The sequence below is a fragment of the Lates calcarifer genome, linkage group LG19 (genome assembly GCF_001640805.2).
Source record: "Lates calcarifer isolate ASB-BC8 linkage group LG19, TLL_Latcal_v3, whole genome shotgun sequence".
NCBI lineage: Eukaryota > Metazoa > Chordata > Actinopteri > Centropomidae > Lates > Lates calcarifer.
The window spans coordinates 10,707,985-10,722,383 of NC_066851.1; the positions used below are offsets into that span (position 1 = coordinate 10,707,985).

At 41.8% G+C, this 14,399-nt stretch overlaps 1 protein-coding gene across 2 annotated transcripts; it reads right to left on the bottom strand.

Moving 5' to 3' along the window:
- Positions 1-463: 463 nt before the first annotated feature.
- Positions 464-14,170, bottom strand: LOC108892511 (intraflagellar transport protein 43 homolog A). Of its 2 annotated transcripts, none has more exons than XM_051078238.1 (9): positions 14,044-14,170; positions 12,490-12,591; positions 9,831-9,901; positions 7,210-7,245; positions 6,339-6,385; positions 2,370-2,442; positions 1,482-1,557; positions 1,289-1,351; positions 464-1,026 (listed from the first exon to the last, which is right to left on the bottom strand). In XM_051078238.1, exons 1-9 carry the CDS (start codon positions 14,077-14,079, stop codon positions 916-918), a joined length of 615 nt encoding a protein of 204 aa, XP_050934195.1. In that variant the 5' UTR covers positions 14,080-14,170; the 3' UTR covers positions 464-915. The 2 variants fall into 2 exon arrangements, with proteins under 2 accessions (XP_050934195.1, XP_018545617.1); XM_018690101.2 differs by having other exon boundaries at positions 14,035-14,160.
- Positions 14,171-14,399: the final 229 nt, after the last annotated feature.

The following is a 14,399-nucleotide window of genomic DNA, read 5'->3' on the forward strand; positions in this document are numbered from 1 at the left end:
ATCTGTAAATGTTACAGCTGTTTCCCTAATAGACCTGGCCTGACTTTGAAGGCCTGTATTTATATTCACACACATGAACCAAAGACAAAACTGAATGCTGATACATGCGACCAATGTGTGTTAGGAGGCATGGTATACAATGTATGTCATTAATTACATCAAATTTTGTGCCTCTGTGTGAGATACTATGTCCTGGGGCCTGTGCTGTCTGTTCTTTATTCAGAGTTATCACACTGTTGTGAGGAATTTCTGTTCTTTCACTTTAAAGAACACATACCTGACACCAGCAGCCATCTTCTGCCAGACTTACATCCATTCCTCTTTATCCAGCAAAAGGTATAATGTATGCTAATCCCCCAGGTGTCAATAGGAACTCTGTTCAATGCATTTGAGATAATAGTGAAGAAGGGGTTGCTCCTATCGAAGAGCTGGAAGATAAAGTCAATGGCACAGTCAATAACAATAAGGTTGTAGGCTTTAATGAAGAATGTTAATTTGAACACAATCAACTGGATTTCAGCTTAGCTGATTATCAACCTTGGACTTGTATGAGGGTGTTGATAATGCTGGCAGTACAGGGAGGGCATTTTTATCTGTGACAGCTATTTTTCAGGGGAGGCTTTCAAACAAAATCAGTTTGCCTTTTGGCCGTTTAAGTTCAAAAGTAACAAACAAAAAAGGGGAAATTCAAAAACCTAAACAAAGACAGGGTCAGACAACTTTGCACTGTTCACTGCTCAGTGAACTTTATTTAGAAAATACAAGAAATGTTATATATACACTTTACAGAATATAAATCCTGGACAACAAACAGTAATTAAAGTTAATATAACCGAAGTCACTGGCCCTTCTGTGTAATGGACATTCACCCAGTTCCCACTGGAACCATCTAAAGTCTCAGTCCAAACCTCCTCCTCATGTTACAGGCAACGCCGCCTGCTCCTCACTCTCTCCTTGATCCCATTCCATCAGCAGCTCTGAGGACACCTCTGTAAACAGATGATCCCAGTCCCAGTTCACATCATCCTGCAGAGCAAAAGAGAGACAAAAGAGAGGGAGAAAAGAAGAATTAGAGAGGCAGAAGGAGACAGACCAAGAAAGAGAGCATGGGGAACAGGGGGAGCAAAGAGAGGAGAAATGGGGGAAGGAGAGCAGAGGGTGTTAATGTACACATCATAAATCTTGATTACCTGGGAGACAGAGTGGCAACCTCCCCTGGTGTTCCAGAAACAGCTGGACAGGCCTTTGCTGGGAGCTCACAAGCTATATTTACTAAAAACTCACTCACCTCTTTCACCTCCTGCTCTGGCGCTAAAACCTTGGTGAGGAGCTTCAAGTCAATCTCTCCGTCCTGAAGAAAAGAGCGCAGTGAAATTCACTTAGCTTGCACAAACACAGGGGTGATGTTGGATGCAAAATTAAATGGACCACCTTGACATGAGAATATCAAACACATATAAAAATAAATGTCCTTGACTTACTAAGGTCTGAAAGGCAGAGTAATACTTCAGATCATTGTCCAGATCTCTGTAAGTCATTACCCTGTTCACCTGGATGCTAACAGGGGGACAGAAAGTCAGATTAGAACTCTGATACACTAACAAGACAACACATCACAGCAAAACATCACAGCCATCCTGATTGTAGTGCTTTTACACTACTAACTAACCAAGACTGAGAAGTGGCTTTGGAGAAGTTTGAGGTTTGTGCACAATGAGGCTCCAAGACTTGAAGCAAAGACCACAGAGAGCAGGAGATGGTTGCCAAGTGGTAAACGCTTCAAATTGAAACCCAGCTGCTTATCTGTGGGTTGGAATTAAGTGGGGGGGGCTCTCAAAGTGGCCGGGGCCTAGCAGTGCATGCCAGTCCTACTTACTGCACATTACACGCTACATTGCCCCCGCAATGAGTTCAATGTGGATATTATCTCGCACAGAGAGCAAGCCCCAGCCTAATAACCTCCACCGCTGTCATAGCCTTGCTACATATTCGACACATGTCGGCGTGTCTCTCACTGCCCTGTAAATCAAAGGGCCCGGTTAGTAAGGACCCTGGTTACAGAGTTGCATAAATCACACCCAACTGTTATTTCTCCATTTCAGCCGATAAAGCAAGACACTCTGCAATGGCACGAGTTGTGGACAGGCAACCATCAAAGTCACCAGAGCAGGCTACTGATCTAGTGTCCTGTGCACGGACAGAGGTTAACTGTCAAACACGGGTCTGGGGGACATGCTGTGTGTGTATGTGTGTGTGTGTGTGTGTGTGTGTGTGTGTGTGTGTGTGTGTGTGTGTGTGTGTGTGTGTGTGTATGCGTGTGAATCCTGAACAATAACAATAAACTTGTGAGAGTTTAAGGTGTTCACTACCTTGGTGGAGCTGCAACTTGCATGGTGAGGTCTTCTTCCTGTACTTCTTCAAGGTCTGGAATCACTGGAATATCTAAAAACCAAAAACAGAGACCACAACATTTTACACTCTGATTACATTTTAAATTGTGTCAGAATTTGAGCAAATCTAATCAGTGGCCAGATGACAGAATCGTTTATAAAAACAATACAGTAAATCCCCTGTGTATGGCTTCTAGATGTGCACAATTTTGTGTGAGTATGCTTACGTGAGACCATGTCTGTGTGGCAGTTTCTCCCCTCCCTCTCTCTAGCTACATCCTCATAAGAGCTGCCCTGTCACAATAGCCATGCGGCCATGAATATTCAAGAGGCGAGGCGGCAGCTCTTCCTGCTGTGAGAGGGCCGCTGGCCAGGGGCTCCCCAGAAAGCACCCCCTGCTACCTTAGCATTTGGGCCCTGTCAGCGCCGCCCACCCCCAGGACCCGCGGTGGCCGGTAGGCCGACCTCCATGTCCACTCTGCCACTCCGACTGGGGCGGCATCCAGCCATGTGCAAGAGTATTTGCTTGCGGGCCCATCTGTGTGGGGTCGGAAGTCACAGTGCGGCCTGGCAGGGGCTGCAGTGCCAGGAGAAGCCAGCCCGCTGCTCAAACAGTGGGAACCCACTTTAATTGGCAAAACGCAACAGGACAGAGGATGGCTCCACTCCCAAGAAGGACGGGGCAAACTTTCACAGCATTTTTCAGATGGACATTTGTTGGAACGGGGAAATAAGAGAGGCATAATAAGGGATGTAGAAGCATTGGTTAGAAATAAGATGAAGGGTTAATAATGAATAAAGAGACTGACTGAAATGTGTTCAAAGACTTGCTCACATTTATTATTAAAAGGTTTGTGTATAGCTAAAGAAAAATGTAGGGCTCAAGAATCAGTGAGGAAAAATTCTGTCTTCTCATGTTATACATTTTTAAGTAGTAGAGACAGTTACCAAAAACTTATCAGTCTTCACAGGTGTACTTACAGAAATTGTGTTAACTTTTGGGTGTGATCTATTTTTCCTGTACAATATTTTCTGGGGAGGCAGCAGCCTGCACATCCTTATTAGCTCTACAGATGAGTGTTGACAGTGGCACAGACAGAGAGAGGGGGAGAGGAAGCAAACGAAGAGAGAGAAACAGACAAATAGTGAGAGAAAAAGAGAGCTGGACTGCATGAAGAGGGTTGTCAGTAATCTCTAACCACAGTACTGCACCCTGAGGGGAAAGTCAATAGAGGAGCTAAATAGAGGTGAAGAGATGGAAGTCTGCATCTGATGTGAGGAAATATCTTGGCATCTATGTCACCATTGCTTCAAAATAACTCCAGAAAATAAAGTGGAGCTGAGGAAATATCGATCATTGATGGAACGCTAAATTCCTGTACTCCATGAAAGTTATGGAGTGTTCCAGTGGAGAGAAATGATTTTGATTCGGAACATATTTCTCAGAGATTCTGAAGAGAACTTAGTCAAAACTGAACCCATCAACTTTCCACAGATAACAAAGCCTCACCCTCTGTTGATAACTTATTTCTTTCTCTTTTTTTAATTAAACCAAATTAAAAATGCCACACTCGTTTAGCCGCTGACAAGATTCATCTGTGTTTCTGATATCCAAATAAATGCAGGCGCGGGTATTTCATATTCATGAGGCCCCGGTGACACTTTGTCCTCTCATTTACAAAGCACAGCGTTCAGCAGAATCCGTCCCCCCTGGACCCCCAATCAAATTTAATGGTCTTAGTGCAATGACATCAAAAAGCCTTGCTGTCCGACTCTTTGCAAACAGCTTCCTGGGTTGTCTATCTGTCCACACACACCCTTTTTCATTTCAGCCACTAATGCACTATTAACACACTCCATGAGAGTTCAATGTGAAGCACAGAGGCATATGTTGTCTATATGCAAAGTCTATTAAGTGAAAAAAGGAACAACATTTTTAAATGAGCTCTGAATTCAACATATTACCGGAGGTCAAGCAGGGCATCAAAGCAGCTGCAAACAAGCCAGCATTTTCTTCTGACGCAAAGGGCAACTCCATCAGGAGGAGACGTCTCTCCTCAGTGCGGCACACATCACCTACTCTGACTTCCTTGCCTTGATTTGGACATGTATCAATGTGGCTTTTGTCTGGCAGCGAGCAGGCCACGCATATCCTTATTACACGGTCGTGTCCGGCTTCCTCGCTGAAGCATGTAAATATCAAAAGGGGATAATTTGCTGTGAATGTAGACATACTCCCGGCAGGCACACACCAGTCAGCGACTTTGGAGAACAGGACGTCTCTCCACATCACTAAGCAGGGGTCCAGTCAAATGATTACCTAGGCACAGAATCCATTTGGAATGGCTTATGGGATAATATTCAACACATCGCCGACCAAGACTGAGACACTGAGACATGAAACACATGAGTGTGTTTGCGATACTGGTGCTATTTCAAGTGACCAGCAGGAAGGCTGTGGGGGCAGCTGATGGGGAGATGGGAGCAGGGGACTGAGCTAGCCTTCTCTCTCTCTTTCTCCCTCTGTGCTTGTAGCCAGTGGACATAAGGGATAAGGGTAGAGGACATAATCAAGATCGCAGGGGCTATCTCACTAACCCTCAGCACTGTAATTTCCAATGCCCCTGCCTCCGGCTCTGTATTAAGAGGTCTCCCTCCACAGAGTAATAATCTTTCCGGCGGCATTAACTGCAAGAGAACCAAACCTCTGGACTCTTCATATTGTCAGCACACTGGCCACAATATGTGTGTGTGTATACATAAATGGACTAGACACACACAGTATTATAAGAAAAAATTCCAATACATTGCACCCTGCAGTTTATGTGTCAATTTCATTAGTTATCATTATCAATTTTTAATACATTTGTAATAATTTTACCACTTTCAACAACAGGCCCCAGCAAGTAAAACTTCAAAATGTAAATAAAATACAGTGTACAATACAATACTTTAGCAAAGTAGAGTGAAATATACACTAGAGATCAGTGAGGGAGTTCTCATCTCTCAAGTCAACATAATTTTCTCATGAGTTCATGGTTCTTATGAGTGAAGAGTAATGTATTAGTATTTCAATAAAATACTAAAAAGGACCTAAAATGGGATGGACATGAATTTCATTTTTAAAAATATTATCTCATATTCATATCATTGTTTTGTGTTGAAGAAATTATTTTTCGTCATCTGCCAATTCTGAATGGCATGTATTGCAATCTCCTGAATTCTGAAAAAAGATGGATATTTTTAAACAGAGTGACAATAACCAAGGTGTAGCAAAAGGCTTATAATCTAAAATGGTATTTGTTTGTAAATCGCATTACACCATAATGTGTGAGGTACTGATGTGATAAAGTCCTGCAGTATTGTCAGGTAAGCATTTCATGCTGCTAACCTATCTTTCCTAAGGCAGTTTTACCTATTTCCCAGCTGCTTTGCACTGCAAAATAGAGCAATTATCCTGGGCAGGTCTTTGCTGAAATTTCTACCCTCAGTCCTGACATTGTTTGTGGTGTGCAGAGCTGGGCCCTCAGGTGACTCAGTCAAAGCAGCAATGTTACCGCTTGATCTGTATTCAACAGCACCTGCCTGACACTCTGTGTGTGCATGTGTGTGACTAACTGTGTTGCTCTGGGTGGTGAGGGAAACACTTAAATCCTGTCACAATATTCTCCATCAACTATGACTCTAACCTTATTTAATGAGCATATGCACTTGTCATTTTCATCACAGGGGCCATGCTTATACAGTGTCACACACTCGGTGGTCAAAGGCACAGTTCTAACACATGAATCCATGCTGGATCCAAAAGAAAAATACGGTGCGAGCATGATCTGACTGCCTGCTTATCTGCTCTACTTCCAGAGGATGAATGTGCCGGGGAGCCACTGGAGGGCTCCTCTTTACCCGTGAGGAGAGACAGGGAGTGGGGGATTGCGAGGGTGCTCTTACCTCCTTCATCATCTGATCCCTGGGGAGTTTGTGGTCGTAGGCGGCGGCTGTGAGAAACAGGAAGTGTGAGAGTATGAATTATTTAATGCTTTCAAAAGTGGAGTCCAATGGTGAGGTCATCACAGGGAATGAGTGAGTTGGCTCCTGAGCTACTTTGCTTTGATGGTGGGCCTGTTTTTTGTCTTGTCTTTCTCTCATGGTAGACACGATGTTTGCTCAGTATGCTCCAGTCTGACTGGACTACAGAACAGTGGCCTCTGCCAAAAGGCACTGATGGTGCTATGAGACTCTGTTGTGCTGTCTAGGTGACCAGCCTAGATGCCCTGGACAAGATCACCTCTAGGAATTTTTTAAAAAACAAACCCAGCTGGAGCAGCAGTCTGAATATGTCTTACTAAGACAAGACAGCTGTGACAGAAGGGATTTTGCCACAAGGTGACGTCTTTAGTTTCACACAAAGCCTGTGCCTGACTACAGCCATTGAGGCGCCGGGCTCCAACTGCAATGATGAGTAAAACATACATGACTACAGTACGTCCTCTACCTGCCTCTCCTCGTGGTGATGGCTATTCTAGTCACAGAATGATGTGGTGGGGGTGAGGAAAAAACTAGAATAACAGGAAAACTTGGCTCCTAACAGCAATAAAAGTGATGACAACTCAGTCACGCTGTTTTTTTAATCATGTTAAGTGATTGTTCTTGGAAGGCAGGGATTAGATGCAACGAAGGACAATCTGAAAGCACACTGCCATTTCCACTTTACTACAAAGAAAACAAACATGAAAATTGACCTGTTTTTATCCACACAAAAACAAATGTAACTGTCAGTGAATTCAATCAGCAACTGCACTGGGTGTCTGAGTCAACTTACTCCTCCAGGTCCTCACCTGCAGGTCTTCTTGAAGATCTGTGTATCAGCAGAGAGAACAACTATTAGACAAATTAAATAACTTACATTTCAGATGACACTTTCCTCTCCAAAACCTCCCGATATATATATTTTTCTTCATTTGTATCTAATAATAGTAATTCTGCCCTATCTGACACAGTGGGGTCTACAATAGTTGTGTCTTCTCTCCCCTCTGTTTTCTCAGCCTTGTCTCCTGCTGGATCTGGCAGCTATTTTCAGACTTCTCTCCATTTACACAGCTCAGCTTGAACAGAGGATGCCAGGCACCAAAATACTGTATTCTGACACATCTCCACCCCAACTCAGTATTTTTAGCACACGGTCTGTTTTAAGAAATGTCGCAATCAAGCTTGACATCAAAGAGAAAACAAATACTACAGCATTATTATTTTTTAAAGAAGCATTTAACCATCATCAATCATCATATCAGAAATGAATCAAAGCAGAATAAGTTTTGGTATGTTTGGATTAATAGCTTGAAAATGTGTATAAGAGGTTTCTTTCATGATGCTAAATGCTTTCGGTAAATCTCCTGGTTGAGTAGTGCCCCCTGCTGGTTTTAAAGGTAATGCATTCATCACTGAGACAGTCTGTTACTTGATGTTCTTTTTACACTTTCACACAACCAATCAAGTACAGACCTCTAGTATGCATTGATTATCTAAAAGACAACTATTGAGAGGTGCTTTCTACAATAAATCAGACCCATTGTTGGGATTCAAATCTCTGCATATTCATAACAGGGTTCTAGGGCTCCTAACACAATGAATGAAGTGAACATAACACTAGCTGGACATGCATGGAAAATAAATTAAAGCCTGTATGTCATAGGTATCACTCGCACATCAGCTAAATCCTACTTTTTCTCAACAAAAGACCGATGTGTCTTCTGTTGCTCTTCCTGAGGTTACTTCTGTTCTTCAATCCCATGTAAGGAGTCTGAATTGAGCATCTAAGGACAGAGGTACTGTATGCTGTACAGTTTGTAAAGTTTCTGAGACAAACCTGGGATTTTAGGCAACACAAACAAAATTGTCTTGACTTCATCAGAGCAGACGACATTTTGATCCAAGCTGGATCTTCATCATCTGAACCAAATTAATGCTTGCCCAGAAACCTTGCTCTATTATATAAAGAGGTACATCTGAATACCTGTTTTTTTTTTAATCAAAACTAACCTTTCATCAATCTAAATACATAAAACTACCATTTAAATAATAATGTGATTATTAAGTAAATGGAAAAAGTGAAATCCTCTTAATTCATTTTTTAAGCCAGACACAAAAACAAAAGGAGCAAATTATGAAAACATGATTAGCTAACCAATTCTCAGTCAATATTCTTTTCTCCTGCTTTGTCTGTCTTATCCACGCTGTCTGAGCCCTGACCAACAGCCATGAAGGTACTAGAGTCCAACCAGGCAGGGCAGAGAGGAGCTGAGGGAGCCTACCTGCCTGCCCTTGGACTGTGTCCTGTCTGGGGGGCGGGGGTGGCGACACTTAAGACACATTACAGGCCCCTTGATTAAGACTCATGTAAGGCAAAGCGATAGACATGGTAAAACTGTCTGGAAAAAGTTGTTAGGGATAAAATATATTGTGACAACCTGGTTTCAAAGGTTCATCAATAAACTGACAGATCATTTAGTGTCAATTAGAAGTGATAGATCGACAAATCCCGGGATTTCTGCGCTGGGATTAGTGGGAGGAGGGCGGTGGTGATTGAGCATGAGGGGTGACATTGAAGGGAAAAGTCCTTGCCGGTTCCAGGGGGGACCATTACTTACTTTGTTTCAGAGAGGATCAATGCACGTGCAAACCCTTTTTACACCTCCTGTATTTCAATCGCTTTGAGACTGGGTATCAAGCTGGGTTATGTAAAAGCAGAGGAGCGACACGCTGACCTTCTGTGAGAAAGGAAAGATCTATTGAGTTTGCTGTTTTCGCTGCTCGCACTAACGGTGCAGTAAACTACGCAAATAAGCACAATTGACTGAGCCTGTTCACTTCAATGCATCTCCTGTGCTCTCACCTCCACTGAGACTGATATAAAAGAAGTGAAGTTGAAGAAGTGAAGGTGGAAGAGAAAACAGGAGAGGTAATTCTATGGTATAATAAGAAGTCTCATGTTCAGTTAGTCATGTACAGTATTTATATTCAGATTTGTTAGTTGTAGGCGAAAGCTTTTGGCAAGCAGCTTCCATCTGTTCCAAATATTTTATGAATTCTCCATGTTGTGCTCCCTGTGTAAAGAGCAGACTGCAGTGGTAAGGGGTGATTAAGTGGCTTGAACCCCTGTGATGAAGTGGCTAGCTGACTAACAGTGCCCTCCTGTGGCTGATGCATTAACCATGTCAATTACCGCCTTGCTCACAGATGAAGACGAATGGAGAGTTGCCTGCTCAGACAGGCTCCCTCTAACCTTGTTGATTCACCGCCTGAGTGCCAAATATGCACTGATAAATAAGCTCATTCAACAGCATGAGAGTTCATTAATAACACATAACCCAAGAACCACAGCTCGAGGTCCGTGCCTTCAGTTCAGCCACAAGAGATGGGGGGGTAGAAGGTGAAGATACATACTTGGCAGATCCAGACCCAGAGCTTTCTTCTGCCCAGCCGCCCTGCCGCCGGGCCGGTTTAGGAGGGGGAGCCTGGGAGAGGAGAGGCAAACAGCTTGACTGGATGTTTACTCACTCACATGGACAATACATGAGTCACATTTGCAAAGCATTTTTACTGTGATTACACTTTAATCTTGTAAAATAAAAGACCAAATTATATTTGTATACAACATAGCTTTAATTTTTGTAAAATTATGTGTCACATCACTATTTATTTGACACAGTGATGAATAGGCTATATTGTGCTTTTAGGAGCTACAAAATGCACAAACAAGAGACATGTAAAGACCTGTGTTTGTGAGTTTTTAAAGTGGAAATTTGCCAGTAGAGGTCTCTCTTGTCTACAACAGAAAATCAAGACCCCAACAGAAAATGCAGACCCCAAAGCTTAGCATTAATGTAAAAGGAAGAGGAGTACATTTAATTGTCCTGTGAAACTATTTGGTCTTCTAATCTTGAACTCCAATATTTAAACTACAAGCTCCCAAAAAGCTCCTGCACAATAAACAATACAGCTGGTATGCTCAGCACAGAGTCACCTCTATGAGCTCCATTGTTTTGTTTATTATAGATTTCAATACTGTCCATTTCCAGTACCAAAACATATGGAGCAGAGTGTGGGAACTGCCAGGGTCTGTAAGTCCGACCCTAAAATAGATTCACAGGAAAAAAATGACCCTCTCCGTCTCATTCTTTGATTCTGAAAATAGTCAACTCAGTATGCATCTCATTCCTGAGACCGGGACCCTGAGACCAGCACTTGAATGAATGAATTCATCACAGGGCACAAGGGTGGACACTAGACAAATGAATTAGGAGAAAGAAGAAAAAAAAAAAGAAGAAAACGAACAACATTTCTCATTACTAAATTGGGCCTGCAGAGAACAAAGTGCTCATGGAGAATTTCTTTCTTTCGTGATGAAAGAGGAAATAATCTTTCATGGCCGGTTCCTTCACCAAAGCCATTTATAAATCTGAATGTCATCATTAAGCAGGGCAGCGGGAGGGGAAGCCCACTCTGCTCCACTGTATCTTACTATTAATCGAGACAGCTGAGGCTGAACAAGCTCCCTCCAATTTGTGTAATTAGTAACTGTCTCTTTACTGAGACCAAAAAAGGATTATAATGATGACAACTGAGGCTTCTTAAACAACACTGCAAAAATTCCTTCCAGTGATGTGAAATCCCCCTAATGTTCAATGTTTGATATTTCTGACAATGACCAATTTTCATAAGAGACAAGATAATAAGGTCAAGTGTCTTTGAGTGTAATAAATTTATCTGACAGTTATTTCACTCAACAAATATGGAGAGGATGATAATTGTCTTGAGAAACAAAACAAATCTGTGCCTCTAATTCTGCATGACCAAATATGAACCTCACAGTTGTAGTAAAATAGTTATGGCTGTTAAGGCAATTAGTTTAGCCTTCATGGTTTCTAATTTAAGATTCACTGATGGTCTCCAGGGCAAGGAACTTGTGGTGGCCAAACCCTATGAGCCCATAAAAGCAATTGAGTCTTTGTTTAAAAGGATGTCAGGAATGTGACCAATCAGTTGGGTATTTTAGGCAGAAGAGGCCAGGGTTGATAAACGAAGACTGCAAATAAACCCACCCCATCGCACGACACTCTGGAAAAATGTATTGCATGCTCACAGCAGGTCAGAGAGGGCGCGAGAATAGTGGTTCATATATTAGGGAAGTTGGCCTAATTTGGGAAGATTAGCCTAAAGCATGAGCATTGCTGAGATTTTTTTGCCTTGGGAATGTTGGCTGGTTTACAGTTTACCAATCCAGGAGATGTGACTGATTCCATAAATGCCAACGATAGTGACGTGAAGTTATTTGTTGTATTTCAACTGTCACTTCAGATCTGACTTCTCTCACATATTTTTGTCCTATATCTAGTCTAAATTTAGCATCATTACATCCAACATGTCTTAAGTGGCAGAGATCACTGAGAAAACGACATGACAACATTTGTACACGACTTGAAGTGATTCATGTAAACATAAGTAGTATTAAAGAGAGGATTTATTAAAACTGATGATAAAGTCAGTGTTAGTAAAGTCGGTCAAGGGTTTTGTGGCTCTTAAGCTTAAAAGGTTTTTTAGAGATTATAAGAAGTAACACTTGAAAACACTTCATGCAAGCACATAAGATCCAATACACACAGGACAATAAATGAAAAGCAGCTACTCTGAACGTTCTGTGTATACTTCGAAATCTGCTGAAGTAGGTAAATGGCAACTCAAATGTCTCTGCATAAATAAGTGCTCCACTAAAACTTTATACCATGTGTGTCAAATTGGTGTGACAGTGAGAGCCATACAGTGAGAGGTGGTAAATCTCAGATCACATCTAAGTATCAAATTCATTCAGCTGAACTGAAGCAAACATTTATGATAACTTGTGATAATGAATCCAAGACTGGTATAAAGTTGATGTCTGGAGCATAAGCAACAAAAGCCATGCAAAGTCAACAGTTTTTCATGCTACATACCTCGTCTTCATCCTTTGATTAATGTGTGAGACAAAACCAGAATGCATATTGATGATGCTTATTGTGAGGTGAAATCATAACATGCAACAAACTGCTATCACTCGATCACTTACTTCTCCCATTGAAGCGGCGGTGGAGGACTTCCTCACATAACGAGAATCCTCAAACGAAGACTGATCCCCTGCAGGGCGAGCCCTTCGTCCAGACTTTGCAACCTGGAAACGTGAAGAATTTTAACATGGAAAAGACATTTAGATTTTTGAAAGCCAGAAGCTGGCACCTGGAATGGCCACAAAAGACTATGCTGTTTCAACTGTTCCATCTAATGAGCAAACCAAATGTTGTCTGATTGTGCTTACACACAAAATGCAGTGGTTTAGGGTTATTCCACTTAACTAAACATGTTTGGTGCTTAGTATGCTTTTTCTCAGTAAATTTATGCAATTATTTGTATGAATTTCACTGAAGAATGGAGCAACAACTCTGAATGAACACCATTCCACTTCCAAAACAGGGTGTTGCATTATTTTTAAATTGCTTGTACCAGGCAATGGCATATATTGATAAAGAAATTTCTCAAAGAAATGGTGAGCAGAAAATCTGGAATTTGTGGAAAGCTGTAGAAAACGCAAATGTTCCCATCATATAAAGTCCAGAAAGGTGAAGCACCTCAAACCTGACTGACAGACATTCATTTATCTATGTGTAAGTGGAACCTATGTGCCTATTGAGGATTAATGTGGGATCAGTAGGAAAATACATTTTATGTTGGTCAAGGAGAGAAAAGAGTAGGGAAGTTGATCTTAGTTGATCTCTCTGGACAATAGTACCACTAACTGAAGAAGCAGCAAACAAGGCAGGAAGAGACAGAAGAAGAGCATTAATCCTTAAAAGGGCCTGTGGACAAGCTAATCTAGACCTCCGCCTTAGTAATACCAAATGAAATTGGAGATGGAAATGTTGAATGTAGGTGAAGAAAAGGCTGAGCATCCATTCCGAATTGTAGGGCTGCTCTCTAAAATCCTACCTCTATGCCTAAAATAAAGCAACGTTTCTCTGTGTGCATACATCCACATTGTTAGAAACTGTGAAATTACAAAGAGCATTGCAACAGTTGGTTGAAATTCAAATATTTTTTAAGTAATGACCGACAAACAAGGAGATTAATGTTAAAGAGTACGTAGTAGTTCAAAGATTTGAAAACTACCTTTCATGGTGAAAGGTTGCATTAAGGCAGCTATGTCAGAATATGGACGTTTCCTGGAGGTTTTTCGATATGATAATTATCCACAAAGCCATTCGGTTAATACACCATCACCAAAACATTGAGCTGTGCGTGTTGAAGTTTTGGCTAGCAGGGCTAACTGTTTAGTTAACGTTAGCTAGGTACACAAAGACCTACCTCCGTGCTACTGTCGCTCAAGAGCAACAAATTCTCATAATGTGTTTTTGCTGGAAACAGGCAGCTTAAATAGCTACCTCACTCCCTGACCGTGCTGATAATGAGGTTTAAATTAGCTTGATAGCTAAGTGGCTAGCACTAGCCTCGCTGCACCGTTACAGCGTTGTCTCAGCTCCACTTACAGCGCACAAAAATCAATGTCGCCTCTGTTCCTATCCTCCTACTGCACTCTCTGATATTCAAACGACTCACTTACATTTTTTACCGTTCTAGCATCTCCGAGCTGAAAGTTATCCTCCATTTCTCTCCTCCTTGCTACGGTTTAGTCTGTCCGTGAGTCTTCCTGGATATCAACAAGCGTCACGTAGCAACGCTCTCTATGGTAACGCCAATCAGGAGGAGAGTGCGAGTCCACAGTCAATCACTATGAGGTTTCATAAGAAAGTAAATAGACAAACAAACAAAAAGCTACGGATACATAGAAAGTATTTAGATATACAGATTGACTATACTGGTGTCCCCGTTGTTGTTGACTATGCTGATAATAATGAGAAATGCATTTAAATATAACTGCAGTGAGGATTGTAGATGTGTGAACCAGAGGGCCATGTACAGTTGGCC

Bases quoted from the DNA above. Each gene is read 5' to 3' on its own strand.
- LOC108892511 (XM_018690101.2), bottom strand. From the start codon at position 14,079: ATGGAGGATAACTTTCAGCTCGGAGATGCTAGAACGGTAAAAAAT. The intron at 2,443-6,338 runs GTAAGAGCACCC...TTTGGTTTTTAG, and splicing joins GGGATCAGATGATGAAGGAG to ATATTCCAGTGATTCCAGAC. The intron at 1,558-2,369 runs GTAGTGAACACC...TCCCCCTGTTAG, and splicing joins CAAGTTGCAGCTCCACCAAG to CATCCAGGTGAACAGGGTAA.